Raw genomic sequence first — 15,892 nt, 5'->3', positions numbered from 1 at the left:
TTCGGTGGCACCCAGGAAGGTTGGTGGTTGTAAAAGAATACCAAAAGCTGAGGCTGGACGATGATTGATTGTTGGTGTGCCATCAACAGATACAAGCTATAACTTTGCAGTAATGAACATGTAACATGATTTCTTTGATTTAAAGTACACTTGCAACTCGAATCCGATTCTCTCAGAACAAGGGTTTAAGTGGTTAATTGGATTTTGCCATTTTAGGTGATGCTTGTTGAATGTGAGGTGTTTTACACTGTGTGTCTTATTGTTTTTTTGTTATACTGTATTTTATTGTGTGCAGCTGGTCCTTATCTCCAAGACACATTTAAAACAAAATTATTATTATTACCTTGAAGCCCCATATCTCCCCAACTGCCCCTGCTTCCTACATCCCCTCCACACCACACCAAGTTGTTCTTCTAGGGCTTTTTTCGACTTCAAGAACTCAGTGCACCGTGTTGTGAAGTGGTAACTTCACAGAACTAAAACTAAATACAAAACTAGGACGATATGAAGATCTCATGTCAAAATAATTGTGATAAATGAGACAGAACTGGCCAGGACCTACTGTCTGTGATATAATTTTATGTTGGTTTGGTTCTTATGATAAAGGTGTGAATATCTAAATAATATACCACTATATGCTATTGTCATTAAAGATGTAGCGCTTCATTTCAGACGCCCCGTGCGTGATCTGCATGGGGTGGGCCCCTGCTGAAAAGGAAAACCCCCCCGCAGGACTTGATACGCCCCCTTGATAAATAAATGTAATTTTAATGAAACCAGCTGCAATGGATCATGGATCCACCAGGGGGAGCCGTGAAAAGCTGCCACACTCCCAGCTAACACGCCACGTTGCCACCACGTGGCCTAAAAGTGGTAGTTTGGTGGCACTGTGCACAACGTGGTAGCCACGTGGCCCCAACGTTGTGGTTCACCACAAGCACCCGTCTAAGTGTGCACAACGTGGTAGCCACGTGGCCCCAACGTTGTGGTTCACCACAAGCACCCGTCTAAGTGTGTACAACGTGGTAGCCACGTGGCCCCAACGTTGTGGTTCACCACAAGCACCCGTCTAAAAATACTGATTTGTTTAATGTTATAGATTTATTAATTTATTTCCTTTTTGTCAGAATATGAGTTTGAAGGATAGTAATTTGTGCAAAAAATATTACTTGGGTGGTTTTACAAAGAAAATACCACGTTGTGGCCACGTTGAAATATAACGTATAAATACCACGTTGTGGCCAGTGGCGTTTTCTCCTGGAGGCCAAGGGAAGCCAGGCTTCCCCTGTTTTTTCAGATTGTAGTTATAATTTTAATAAATAAATAAAAACACTTCGTTTAGTTTCGGAAATTCATTGTTGTGTGTTGCTGCCGGCCCGTCTCTCCTCCATTCTCATTGAGTGTTTTAAAAATAGTGAAACAGCGCCCCTCTAGATGTTATGGTGAAACAGTAGATTGCACTCTCTGTTGCGAGAGGAGGCCAGCCGAAATTTGCTTCCCTTGGTGAAAAAAAATGGAGGGATTGACCAATCAGATGAGGCTCACGTCATGTCCCTGCCAACCTGTGATTGGTCAGGGCCATGCCAAGGGAAGCCAGAGGCGGCTGGCTTCACTTGCCTCACAATCCAATCAAATCGCATAAATTTAGTGGTGCAGTGACGCGTCCCAAAAAGCGGAAGTAAGCTGCGCTCGGTTTCCCTCGACAAAAAAGCAATGGGATTTCTCCATAGGATTTTGGAAAATAGCTCAAAAAAGGTCAGTGGAAAACGAACCTGTTCGGTAAATGCACGTTTTGTTCAGTCGGATAATATCCACATGTCTACCCTACTTTTATAATTTTCGAATCATAAATCTAATCGATAGAAGATAGATAGCGTCACTGCACCACTCTCACCGCTGTTAGAAAGTAGCAAGCAACTGAAGCAAGTGCAATTATGGAGGGTGGAGATTTGGAGTATTTAATCAAAAATAATTGGACTAAACTTCCGCTGCAGCAGCAACAACAAATACAATCTGATGACAGGCCAATGCCCAAACTGGAGCCGTTTACAGCGAGGAACAAAGGAGCGAACCGGACGTAAAACGTTAAAGGTCTCCTGATTTAGTTTGTGAATGAATGCTTGTTAGAGTTTCGGCTGGAGAGTGCGTGCGGACCTGTCGGTCAGATAACAGGCGTGTGTAAGTCCTGCATTGACCACCACACCCCCCCCACCCCAAAAGAAAGGACGTATTATTGGCTTCCCCTAATTTTTTCCCCACGCCACGCTACTGGTTGTGGCCACGTTGAAATATAACGTTTTCCTTTCCATGCAAGTGGGTGCACATACATATGATTTGTATGCAAATAGATGGAGTCTACTCTATTATGTAGTTGAATATTGTTCGTCCATTTGTTGCTGTTGATGTTTATAACTGTATATGCTCTCACCAGCCTAAGAATTCAACCAATCACGGCAAATTTCGTTCGCGCCCTTTCTCAGTGTTCTGGATTTACCACTTCACATCCTGGTCGATCCATACGCATACAAATTATATAGTCCCTCAAATATCCATCTATTCTCCCAGAAGATGGGATGTATTTTGCAAAACAGACAGTTATTCGATCGTTTTTCCCAGTTCGACACCCTTTCCTGTCCCTCGATGCCCCCACTAGCGCTGGTTAAAATTAATGCCGTTCAGCGACCTACAAACGGTTAAACGGATCTGCGAAAACGAGGACACGCTGTCAATCTCTGGAAAGTTAGGCCTAAACCGCGTTTTTTTTATTCAAGTCAAGAACTTTCAATATATACTTGCAGGTAAGGAAGCCATCCTTTTTTAAAGTTTTGTTATTTGGGTCATGAACATATGGGGGAGTGTTCTATGCACAGCTCTCAGCATATTTTACACTTTTTCTGCCGAAATTAAGCAGGTGCCTTGTGGCCTCATGTGTGGCCTAATCTCGGACTCGGCCTCCATGTTGTTTTTTTCAGCAGGGCCGCTGGGCTGTGTGAACAAAGCTTACATTAAATCCGTGGGAGATCTATATCTGGTTGAGATATGTCCCGACTTTTCAATAGATAGCGACTACCCAGTTAATAGACGAACGTACTCTATGGGAATGTAAAGGAATTTACGACAGGCTGACCAGGTGCAAGCCTAATAGAGCTAGCCACGCGCGCCCACGCTGCGCCCAGCCCTCGTAACCGCCATTATCAGATTATAGTAGTTTAGTAGTATTTAGTTGTTCTGCATGGGTTATAGTTTATCCAAAGTATACCACAGATGATGTAGCAATTAAATATATGATAGTAAGCTTAGTGATAAACAGCTTTTGTGTCTTGGTCTTCAGGTAAAAGATGTCGGGCGAATTTGTTGTAGTAGAGTTTGTGGACGAGATGGCTGTTGAAGTCGTCCTCAAGTCATGGATACAGTCAACAAGAGATGTAAGTAAATACATGCATGTACTTGGAACATTGTCAAATATATGGGTTTGCAGCCGTTTGATAAAAAATGGAACTTAAAGCGTTTCACATATGTGGTTGGTTGGGGCGGTGGTGTCTAGGGGGCTTTTCTTCCCCCTTTAGAGGAATTTTGGCCCTTTTTCCACTGGTGGACGCACTTTTCCACTCCCTCCACACTCAGTGGAGGTGTACTAGTCAGGAGTCAAGGGGGGGGGGGGGGTGTTAGTGACATTTCGGTGACTGCGCCTTAAGCTTTTATCATCTTTACTATCTACAGGCCTCGTGAGACCACCCCTTGGGCCAAAAAAGTGGTCTCTTAAGAGAGGTCACTTCTCATAAGAGTTTCAATAACATGGGATGTATAGCCCTTGATCTCAATACAGGACCACTGTATATCACTACGCAATTCATTAAAACATTTGAACTACATTCAGTCGCTGCTGTTATATTTCAGCGTCTGTGTTGCTATTGGCCAGCAAGGGGTGGAGCCTCTTCAAAAGCCAGGAGAGGGGAGCTGCCTGACAAAGAGAAATGGAAGCTTTATGAAGTTAGGATATTTTCATTTGGAGGTAGGAAGCATTTAATATTTACAGTTTGAAACGTTAGATTAAGTACATAATTCATGCTAGTTTTGTGTACTAAGCGGGAACTGTAATAAATTGAAGTGAAAAAAGGAAACAGAATAACGTTAATTTTATTACCTTGTCAGTATATCAGGTCTCTAAATATAACATATTGTTTCCAACTTCAGACACCTATGAGAAGGCTCAAGAAAGGGCGAGAAAGGCTGAGGATACCTCCAATGTAGAGACTGACACAGAAGAATGTCGACGGAAAACTAAGAAGCCTGCAAAGTTTCAGGTTTCAGAAACTGAAGATGCTGATGGTAAATACAGAGAATTGGGCATAAGAGTATATTTAAATATGTGACGACATAGATGGCTTCATAATTGCCACAAATTAATAGAAAAACAGTTCAACGGAATAAGAAATATTAACCCTTTCAGTTTTCTTTATTAAATGTCATTTAATGTGGTGCTTCACTTCACCTGTTAATCTTTATTAAATAATGTTAATACAGACGAAGAAGGGGAACTGGAGGCAAGTGACAGTGTCCCTGCTCTAGTTCTGGCCGAGCTACCAACACCTCCTCAACGGACAAATGGTAAATGAGGTTGGCACAAGGATCAAGTAGAGCTATATCCTCAACTGTTAATTTCAATTATTTTAGTTTCAACATGAAGCTTGAGTCACAAAAGGAAAAAAACAGCATTTGCTTGTATGCTAATTTTATTCCCAGGAGGTCCAACCTTTTCTTAAACACAGTATCTAACTGGCTAACTATGGGCTATTTTGACATATAGAACAATGATTACTTTTTGGTACAGACATTTATGCAGTACCAGGTAGATCAGTACCGGTAAATTGATATTTTGGGAGTATCTTCTTGCAGTGAAAATAAAGTATTGCTTTCATGTCCTAATGAAAAATGCATTAATAATGTTTTATCGATAACCGCACTCATTAAATTCTGTTTAAGGCTGTTCTGCACCGAGAGCGATATCACCAAGTACCAGTACCCCTTCCAGGTCTATTTCTGGGCATATAATCCAGTCTCCTGTGTGTCCTAACAGTGACACAAGATCAGGTATTTAGGACTATTGACATTGTGCATTTGTCTTCATATTTAAAAAAAAAAACCTGTTTCGAGTAATGATATACATTGGTCCTCTTGAGAGACCACCCCATCTGCCAAGCCAAACCGATCTGTCATAAAGGGTGGTCTCTCATAAGAGGTTCAATAGCATGGGATGTGTAGCCATTGGTGCATGCTGTAGTGGTCTCCCAAGAGAGGTGGTCTTAAAATGAGGTCACTCAAAAGGGGCACCACTGTTTTCACTTTGCTCCATTTAGCCTTTCACTTTATATTAATTTAAATATTCTGATACAGACATTTATAAATTAATGACATTACTATCTCTGTATACAGTGATGACTTCAAGTGCACGACTGTCTGAGGATCATCGTGGAGGAAAGCAACCCTTCCATACCAGGTAAGGAATCTGAGGCTTTGTAGTTTTACCCAAGTATTTACTGAGAGTAGTACGTACATGTATATCTCATTGCTCACCATGATTGGTCTAGGCCATTCATTGGTACAGTCACCCTGTGCTAAAGCATTTAGACTAGTACATGTAGTACATTAGACCAATCTGATATTAAGCTGTAGCGAATCTCTGTTACTACTCATGCCATGTAACTATGGCTTACTGTTGGCATGTACTGCAGTGAAGTAATAATTTCATGTTATGTTTTCAGCACCCCCACAACACCCAGAGCTTCTACATCTGCTGCAATAAATCCTGAAAGTGAGCCGACAGGTAACAAAGCCTAATGTAACAGTTTTACTTCAAGAATATTTTTCAAAATTGTGATCCAGAAAATATTCAATTTTGATTTCTTCATTCTAAACATTGTGTTCTTTTGAGACAAATTGATTGATGATTATGGCATCCTTTTCGCATTTTTTTCTCATTCCATTTACGTTTAGCTTGGGATCTAGCACTTGCCGTTGCTTGAAATATGTGTTTAACTTCAACGCAACATGAAATGTAATGAATTATTTGTCGCAATTGCCTTAATGCATTATACATGTATGTGGGTGAATAGATGCAAATTCTAAGCATAGTATTTAAAAATGTGGAATTGTGTTATCTTGCTACAGGATTCCAGAGCAGGATGCTGATGCGTATGCAAAACCTTGAAGAGTCACAGGGGGAAATCCTTAGAATGCTGCGCTTCTTGACAAGTGCCAGCAGAGCAGCAGGAGAGGAGTTGGACGATGTACTACCAGACCCTGTCAGCAGTACTGAGGAGCTGGATAGGCTTTGTGAGAGGCTTACAGATAAGGCCTTCAAGAGACAATTGGTATGTTCCATTGTGAAAGAAAAACTTATTTTGTTAAGAATCGCTTACATTTTATGAAGAAGTAACTCCATCTTCCAAAGAGACAGATAGGCAGACACCAAGACAGACAGACAGGCAGGCAGGCAGGCAGGCAGGCACACATACAGACAGGTATACAGACAGATAGGCAGGCAGACAGACAGGCAGGCACACAGACAGCTAAACAGGCAGGAAGACGGACAGTCAGGCAGACAGGCACCTAAGCAGGCAGCAGGCAGGCAGGCATAGATAGATAGATAGATAGATAGACATAATTGGGACCACTGAATTATTTCAAAACTGTAGTAGTTATATTCAATGCTGCCTTTGTTATATATATCTGACAATTTAGCATTTTCACTTGGAGGTACTCAAGGGTTTTTTACTAAGAAAACTAATTATCTACATTGCAGACATGCTATATGACTTCCTTGGGTGGCCACAACATCGGAGACACCATCCGGAGGATGCTCTCCAAGTTGGGTGTCAAAGTCAAATGCATCAGAGGGCCAAAAAAACAAATTTGCTACAAGCCGAGGGCCGGACTGGTTCAATTTTTATTAAAACATATTAAAATGATTGCACATAACCTATTGAACCAAGACCTAACACAGTGCATCGTATATTATTTAATGATTAAATGAATGAAGCAATATTTTCTTATGGCTCTGTCATTTATTTAAAGGGAAAACATTTTCAACAGGCAAACAGCAAAAAAGTTAATGTCCTTCAAAAATAAAATATGCTCCTTAATATCGAGATAAATGCATAAATGAAATTGCATGCATTATAAACTGAAAATGCAATATTGTGCTGCTCCCATGCTTTCAAATAGTAAAATGAGAAAATAAAAAAATAAAAATAAAATCAGTTGTATTCTTTCTCATGGCTCTTATCTGCAATCCATTAACTGAAAAATAAATATAAATAAATAAAATACAAAAATCTATGGCACACAGACAAAACAATACTTCTTTAAAAGAAAAATCATGTCTTGTAGAAACAAAAAATAAAAATAAATAAAAATTTAACTGAATTAAAAACTAAAAATAAGTTAATGCTCTGTGATGCTCACTTGTCTGAGGCTGATCCCATCTTTTGTACAAGTTCATCAATGTTCGGGGTCAGGCTCTGAGCTGAGGAAATCCTCAGGATTGACTCAAGGTGTGTATCAGTAAGACGGCTCCTGTGTGATGTTTTGTTTAGCTTCATCAAAGAGAACATTTGTTCACACAGGTATGTGCTGCCAGAGAGCGTCTGAGCAGCTTGGATGCGCAGCTGAGGCAATGTGTCGGGGATGAAACGTGCAAACTCAGCAGCACCCAATCTCTCATATTTTTCCCTCAGTGTGTCATTGCACTGGAGCTCAATCAACTCCATTTGCAGGTTTGTTGGTGCGCTTTCCACGTCAACTCCAAAAGGATTGGCGAGCAGTTCAAACCTGCTTTTTTGAGCTTCAAAGTCAGCAAATCGGCGTCGGAAGTCGGCGGCAAGTATGTTGAGTTTATCAGCAAACTGTGCACTCGGGAACACAGCGGTAGAGAGCTTCTCTTTCATTGTCTGGCAGCTGGGAAAGTGGCTCAAGTTTTCTTTCCGCATCTGTGTCTCCCACAGGATCAGCTTGGTTTTAAACGCCTTCACTGTACTGTACATATCAGAGATGACACGCCCCCGTCCCTGCAGCTGCAGGTTCATCGCATTCAGATGGCTTGTGATGTCGCACAGAAACGCCATTTCACACATAAATGTTTCATCTCGGAGCTCTGTTGTGTCTTTCCCTTTGCTTTCCATGAACAGACAGATCTCCTCATGCAGCTCGAAACATCTTTGCAGCACTTTTCCTTGGCTTAGCCATCGCACAGCCGTGTGATAGGGCAAGTCACCATACTCTGTATCTAACTCGCCCAGAAATGCCTTGAACTGGCGGTGATTTAAACCTTTGGCCCTAATGAAGTTAACTGCACGCGTTATGATGCTCATTACATGATCCATTTTCAAGGCTTTGCCACATAACGACTCCTGGTGTATTACGCAGTGATAAGCTGTCAGCTCACCTGTGACGTTTTCGTCCCGCATCCTCTCACGTATTCTTGCCACCAATCCACTCCTATGTCCACACATCGCGGGTGCTCCGTCTGTTGTCAATCCCACGAGTTTTCCCCAAGGCAGCCCCATCTCATTTACACATCTGGATACCTCTTCATACAGATCTTGTCCTGTAGTTGTGCCATGCATAGGACGTAATGCCAAAAACTCTTCTGTTATGCCCAGGCTGGAGTCAACTCCACGAATGAAAATTGACAGCTGGGCAATGTCACTTGTGTCGGTGCTCTCATCCGCAGCAAGTGAATATGCGATGAAATCTTTTCCCTTTTCCACAAGCTGTTCTTTTAGATTGGTGGAAAGCTGGTCTACACGTTCAGCAACGGTGTTTCTGCTCAGGCTCACGTTTGAAAATAGCTGCCTTTTGTCTGGGCACACCGTGTCACAAACTTTAAGCATACAGTTTTTGATAAACTCTCCCTCTGTAAAGGGCCGGGCTGATTTTGCAACTTCTTCTGCCACAATAAAACTAGCCTTGACAGCAGCCTCGCTTTGTGATTTGGCTTTTGTGAACAGAGCCTGCCGGGACTTAAGACCTCGTTTTAATTCTTCCACCTTCTGTAGCCTTTGTTCCATGTCCATATTCTTGTCTTTGTCTTTGTGTTTCTTAGACGTTTCATGGTGCCTTCTTAGATTATATTCTTTCATTACGGCCACACTTTCTCCACACAGAAGACACAAAGCTTTGCCTTTTACCTCCGTGAACATGTACTCTGCCTCCCACCTGGCTTTAAACCCCCTGTTCTCACCGTCCACCTTCCGTTTAGCCATTATTGGGGAGCGGGGTTGCTGAAAGTTGACATCTGCCCTGAATGCTGATGACTAACGAAGCCGAGGCCCACTTGCGGCGCTGCAGTGAGTTCGCGGGCTACCGTTGCATTGTGGGAAATGTAGTCTTGGTGCGTGCAAAACACAAGCAGGCGGCTGTGGCCTGCGGGCCGGTTCTAATACTAATCAAATATCATCCCGGGGGCCAAGATAATTCATTCGCGGGCCGGATCTGGCCCGCGGGCCTTGACTTTGACACCCCTGACGTATAGCCTCAAGTGAAAGAAGGGCAAGAACGCGTTGATTGACCTGTCGGTCACCAAGGTCCTCATCAGTAAGTGTTTAAGTCATAAATGGCATGCAATTGCTTCTTCAGTATTTTATGAAGCTCGCCTGATGCACTCCAGAGATACTCAATATAACATGTTGATTATCATTTATTATAACCGAAACGACCATTTTGGGGATGTTATGTTTCATGTGCATGAGTGGGTACGTGTCTGGGTCTGCATCTTCGTTAGTGGATCTTTCAAAACTATGTGACATTCTAATTTACTTATTTGTATGAGTATTGGTCATCCATGGGCCAAGAACCCTCATGATTTTGGTGCTGATTCTATTTTTATATCTTTATTGTTGTGGCCATCTTGGATTTTCTTAATTTTCTCCGGGGTTTGGCCATACTACCGCGTACATTTTTAAGCTGTTCATGGGGGGTAATCATCTCGGTTAGCGATAATGGTCCCAGGTGGGTGATAATGGGGGATATTGATCCTACATCGGCGCTAATGGGGATATTGGTCCCAAGTGCGAGATACTGGTCCCCAGTGGGTGATCATGATAATGAGGGAAATGGTTCAGCAAGAAACCCATTTGTCTGGCCATCTTGAATATTTGGTGCCAGTAAAGATTTGGGGGATGTATCCTGTGTTCGTCTGTGAATACCATTCTAATTACAAATATTAACATATAAAACTGCCTTAGGATTATTTAGTTTAGTGAGGAATAGTTGTTTTAGTGTTAATTCTTTCACCTGTACATATACTTGTTACTCTTCCTTCCGTGCATTGCTTGGGGTTAGCAGTTTGGTGCTACTTTTCCTACAGGAGCATGCTTGAAAAACCATCCTAAAGCCAAGGCTTCCGAGGTGGAGGAGCAACTGTCCGAAAATCTCAAAAATGCCCCGAAGAAAAAAGGAGGGCCAAAATACAAGGTGATAGTGGATTCTAGTGACTTACTTAAATATTTGGTCCATCTCTCCAAATGTCTGTCAATAAAGCATTTACATATCACATACATTTTCCACTTTGACATATAGTATGTGTCATCAGTACTTAAATCTTTGCATTCTCACAAAGTTAGTTATCATTATCACTACTCATCAATTAGGAACAATTAAGGATTTTATTTTCTAATATACCATGTATTCCCTAATGTGCGTTCTTACTTTTTAGGAACCTGCTGCAAAGAGAAGGAAGAGCGTCGCATCTGCAGTCGATACAGATACAGATTCAGATGAACATTTCACATATTATGCCTGCTCATTGGTGCACGGACGTTTCGGCCAACGGACGTTTTGGCCAGGTATATTTGTCGGGGCGGCCAGCTTGTACAAAAAATATAATAACTGAATAAATAAATATTTTATTTCATTTAAATTCACCTACGTAGTAGATACATGTTACTGCCATTCATATATATAATAACTGAATAAATACATATAGTGCCACCAACGTAAATGTTCATTTAGTCTACAAGGTCTCGGTTCGAAAGCCACAAATGTTCAGCTGGCCAGCTATTATTGTATTACCTTGGACAATGTTTTATCTATTGTTAGGTTATTTCCTTGAGGTACTTAGAAAGTAGTTTAGGTAAACCTGTTATGCCTTCATATAAAGAGATTGCAATTGATATCATTTATATCCCTCTTTGTGTTACTACATTTGACCATGGCTTCATTATGTTCTTTTGTTCAGGAACATACAAATTAAACTGGTTACTTATACACCTTAAGTTTGCAGAGAATATTTAAATTTCCATAATTGTAGAAAATGATAAAAAAGATCATTCTACTGTCTACATGTCCTAAAATTAATTATGGGTTTATGGAATTTCTTATTGATATATATCTATCTGTCAATTTGAATCATGTCATGATGTATTATGCATTTGAACCATTGAAATGCAAATAAAATTGTCTAAGAAGTGTATTATTAAAATTTGAGTTGTGTTGATTACTTTGACATAATTAAAGCTAATCGAAAGAAAATATAATTGCAAATAGAAAGTGGTCTAAAGGTGGTGTGAACGTTACATTTCAACGTTACATTTCAATGTGGTGACCACGTTATTTCAACCATACAAAATCACGTGGCCTCCACGTAAATTGCCACGTTGTCACAACAACAGCATCACGTGGCTGTAACGTGGCAGCCACGTGCAATTGTTAGCTGGGCTGAACTCATGTGAAATAAACAGCTGATAGATCTACAGGTATCTGATATAGCGGATATTTGTTAAGATCCATAATGTCACGGATAGGATCATATTCTGTGCTAAATAAGAGACATGTAATCATTTACTAAACATCACCATGTTTTTATTTAACAAAATAATGTTGTTTAATTCACGTTGGCGTAAGTACAAAACCATCGCTATGTTTTTTCATCAGGAAATGCAGCCCGGCTCAAGCAAACGATTTTCAATCATCATCCTCACGATCATTTAATGTATCATAGGTTCGCGAGTTGAAATGAATGCACTAAATGTAATCCACGTGAGTTTACAACAACAAAAATAATCGCTTTGTTTTTATATCACATCCGACTGGAGGAAAATGCAACACGGCTCTCACTACCGATCATCCTAATCCCACGGGCAAACAATAATATTTACAGTGTTAATAGTTTACTGTATTATTAGTGTAATATTACTGGGGATTTCAGAATCGTACTGGATTTTGATTGATTGTATCGGCTTCATATCGCAACATATTCCCGACGTATGAAATTCAAAAATGTCCCACATTAGGGCAATTCACCCTACATTTAATCATTCAAACAAAATCATATTTTGAAACAATTTTCAAGTTCAGTTTTCACCGTTTTATTTAAAATAACTGACATAACAGACACCATACTGTAGGCCTATCTGCTGCGGAAACCAGGACGAGCTATTTCGGGATCTGTTTTTCGGGGGATCCTCAGTCTCTCATTTACCCGGCTCCTGATCTTATGCCACTGGTCAATGTTCAGATTTGGGAACCAATTGGAAACATAGGGCTCAATCTTTTTCAACCTCTTGACGGGAAAAAAGGAAGGTGTAAATGGTTGAATGATGAATAAACAGTGAGGAGGGGTACAGTATGAATACACTAGATATACACAGCCGCCCAGCTTGTGAGCAGTATGAACACCAATGAGCGCTCAGCTCGAGATACCAGCGAGTCGAGAGAGAGATTGATATCTGCATTTTCTCTTTTGGTTTGATTACACATGCTGGGGATGGTGTTTACAAACATTGACCAGACCGTTCAGCAGCCCCACCCCCCATGTTGCCTATGCTGTGTTGCGAACTCTTTGTTTAAAACGAATTGGCCATCGGAATGTGTGGAGGAATTCTCCCAAGGGCGATGGTCACATTCCACATCTCTCCCCCCCACTCATGTGATCTCCCAACCCCCAGTCTGTAGGTTTGTGTTCGCAAATTTCTATGCCTTAATTTAGTGGGAATGCTGAAATGTTACACATCTTTCTGACATTATTCGTGTAAAACAACTTTTGAAAACTGATTCTTACTTTTAGAGATATTAAACATTGTTCAGACCTTGTTTTAGAGGTTTTCTTCACATTTTAACATTAACTAGAGTGTGTGATGTCACAGCTAGAGTGGAGGACCGCTTGAAATTCGCATTCATATTTCTTTTTAAAACTGCCATAATTCCCAAACCCTACATTCTTGAGACATAATCTTTCATGATAGACGTAGGAAAACATCTCGTAGCTTGAAAAATGACAAATAATTAAGCAAAACTAATTAAACAAAGTGCCTCTTGAGGGCATGAAGTGACAAAAACGTTCAACATGTCTCCATTAAAGCCCATTGTAATTTCAAGCAGATATTTCCTCGCAGCAGCAGCCGCACACCTTTAGTTAAACTGCCAAAAAGGCCACATTATTTACCCGAAAGTACACAAAAATTACACTTCAGATACTCAACTTCCTTGACATGCTTCACGTTTTGAAATTTCACAGATATCTGTTACGGTTCTTCCACAAAACATTCACATGTAAGAGGTTCATCTCTCATTCAGAACAGTGAAGCCTTTGAAGTCTAGGCACCTCTTAGCTCAACTATAAACACCTGTGCAATGGAACACGATGATGTCATCACTCCAACTGACATGCTCAGAGCAGCAGACTTCAGATAGCAGTGTGCAAACAGTCCAGCCGTGAAGACATCTACGGCATAGTTTTGAGATTTCTTCAAATGCCGTTGCCATGGCAACACAATGCTCGCCTTGAAACACGGTTTTCTCATAACTTCAGTGAAAATACTCCAAACAGCCCAGAACTGCACAGGTTTGGTAACGATGCAGCCATCAACGCATCTAAGCGTAGTATGGGGTGTCATCAAATGCCGTTGCCATGGCGACGGACCACTCGCCATGAAACACAATGTGACTGTCAGTCCCATCGACACGGTCCAATCGTCCCCCAATCTTCACTTGTATATCACCGGTCCATGTCTCAACAGCTCTACGCCAAATCTGAGATCTCACCATATGCCGTTTCCATGGAAACGCATCCCTCGCCATAAAACATGATGTCGCTATAACTCCTATGAAAATGTTCAAAAAGTGCTCAAATCTCACATGTGTGCTAACAGTCCAGCCTTGAAGACATCTATGGGACAGTTTTGAGATTTCTTCAAATGCCGTTGCCATGGCAACACAATGCTCGCCTTGAAACACGGTTTTCTCATAACTTCAGTGAAACTGCTCCAAATGCCCCAAAACTTCACAGGTTTGGTAACGATGCAGCCATCAACGCATCTAACCGTATTATGGGGGTGTCATCAAATGCCGTTGCCATGGCGACAGATCATTCGCCATCAAGTTAGTTCAGAAGTTTGCAGTTCAAATATTCTGCTGCTTTTCCAAGCCTTTTTACTTTCTTTTCTTCTCTCATCACACATTCAAGCCCCCAGTGTTCATGTATCATTTCAATCTCAAGTCTTCACTTTCTTCTTAAACATTACATTTCAGCATAGCAGTTTAGCGTCAGCTTTTCAGCATAAAGCATTCCCACTAGCAATTTCTTCAGGAATTGCATTCTCTAGTTCATACTGGTCCTCTCACGCACATACATTCTCCTTACAGTATACATATGAGTCCGTGTTACGGACCCATTGTTTTTCTTTATTAAAAAAGTAAAAGGAAGAGCGTCTGAGAGGCGTTTTTGCCCTTTTGCTTTTTACCTTACTAGATGGTCTAATGGTCAGTGGAGCGAGGGGGGAGGGGGGCCGCGAAACTCGCGGAAGTGATTTCAAAACAAAAAGCACTCGTTTGCTTGGAACAAAGAAAACGGCCAAGACACACATTGAGTACAGAAAATGAATGTTATTGATTGGCTGTAAATATAATAAGCCTGTGTCTAAAATTGACAACAGGCTTATTATATTTACAGCCCTTAATAACTTTCATTTTCTGGTCTCAATGTGTGTCTTGGCCGTTTTCTTTGTGATCGCTAAATTCACCTTGTTTCCTCTTGCATACATATATTGTCTTCAGACATACATGCATTCTTCTCTTGCATACATATATTGTCTTCAGACATACATGCATTCTTCTCTTGCATACATATATTGTCTTCAGACATACATGCATTCTTCTCTTGCATACATAAATTGTCTTCCATGCATATATTATTTTGAATAGTAAATGTAAACATTGAATGAATGTGCATGAGAGCAAAATGTATAAATATGAGCATTAAAATATATGAATATGAGAACAAAATGCATGAATGTGTGAGTGACAATGTATGAATGTGTGCATTGAAATATGATAATACGAGAGCAGAATGTGTGAGTGTAAATATATACGTGTGTGAGAGTGAAAATGTATGTATGTAAAAGGAGAATATATGTGTGTAAGAGTGAAAATGTATGTATGTAAAAGGAGAATATGTGTGTGGGAGTGAAAATGTATGTAAGTAAAAGGAGAATATATGTGTGTAAGAGTGAAAATATGCTGCATTTTCAATGTCCGATAGTCCACCATTTCCACGGGAAATATCAAACATTTCATTAAAGTCAAAAACAATGAACAAGACTTAACGTATTAATAATAATTTATTATATTTATTCCATTTGGATGTAGTATTTTTGACTTTGTTTAGAGCAGTGATCTTCTCTGCAGCAGAGAGCTAACACTGTCAGACCGGTCCTAACCCTGAAAAGTATTATCATGTGAAATTAATCATTATGTTATTAATATTAAATACATATAAGTATTTTTACAACTTGTATTTAGAAATACTCTGTTATAATTATTGATGCATAAATGTGTTCATCCATTCAATGTGGCATCTGCTATAATGGGGTTAATGTATGATATTACTTAATAATGC

General features: G+C 40.5%; 1 protein-coding gene across 4 annotated transcripts; it reads left to right on the top strand.

Moving 5' to 3' along the window:
• The first annotated feature begins 1,651 nt into the window (after positions 1–1,651).
• Positions 1,652–7,256, top strand: LOC307047216 (uncharacterized protein). 4 transcript variants are annotated; one of them, XM_079694024.1, is made up of 10 exons: positions 1,652–1,755; positions 3,332–3,425; positions 3,898–4,012; positions 4,195–4,329; positions 4,525–4,608; positions 4,984–5,091; positions 5,434–5,497; positions 5,763–5,824; positions 6,169–6,371; positions 6,803–7,256. In XM_079694024.1, exons 2-10 carry the CDS (start codon positions 3,339–3,341, stop codon positions 7,031–7,033), a joined length of 1,089 nt encoding a protein of 362 aa, XP_079550150.1. In that variant the 5' UTR covers positions 1,652–1,755; positions 3,332–3,338; the 3' UTR covers positions 7,034–7,256. The 4 variants fall into 4 exon arrangements, with proteins under 4 accessions (XP_079550150.1, XP_079550152.1, XP_079550151.1 ...); XM_079694023.1 differs by lacking the exon at positions 1,652–1,755 and adding an exon at positions 2,285–2,798; XM_079694026.1 differs by lacking the exon at positions 3,898–4,012.
• Positions 7,257–15,892: the final 8,636 nt, after the last annotated feature.

The sequence above is a fragment of the Notothenia rossii genome (assembly GCF_949606895.1).
Source record: "Notothenia rossii genome assembly, chromosome: 7".
NCBI lineage: Eukaryota > Metazoa > Chordata > Actinopteri > Perciformes > Nototheniidae > Notothenia > Notothenia rossii.
The sequence above is the reverse complement of the archived record's forward strand: the minus strand, read 5'-3'. Positions and strand labels throughout refer to the sequence as shown.

Excerpts from the sequence above, each read along its gene's own strand:
- LOC307047216 (XM_079694024.1), top strand. The coding sequence starts at position 3,339 with ATGTCGGGCGAATTTGTTGTAGTAGAGTTTGTGGACGAGATGGCTGTT. Across the intron at positions 4,330-4,524 it reads AGAAACTGAAGATGCTGATG|ACGAAGAAGGGGAACTGGAG; the intron begins GTAAATACAGAG and ends ATGTTAATACAG. Across the intron at positions 5,498-5,762 it reads AAGCAACCCTTCCATACCAG|CACCCCCACAACACCCAGAG; the intron begins GTAAGGAATCTG and ends TTATGTTTTCAG.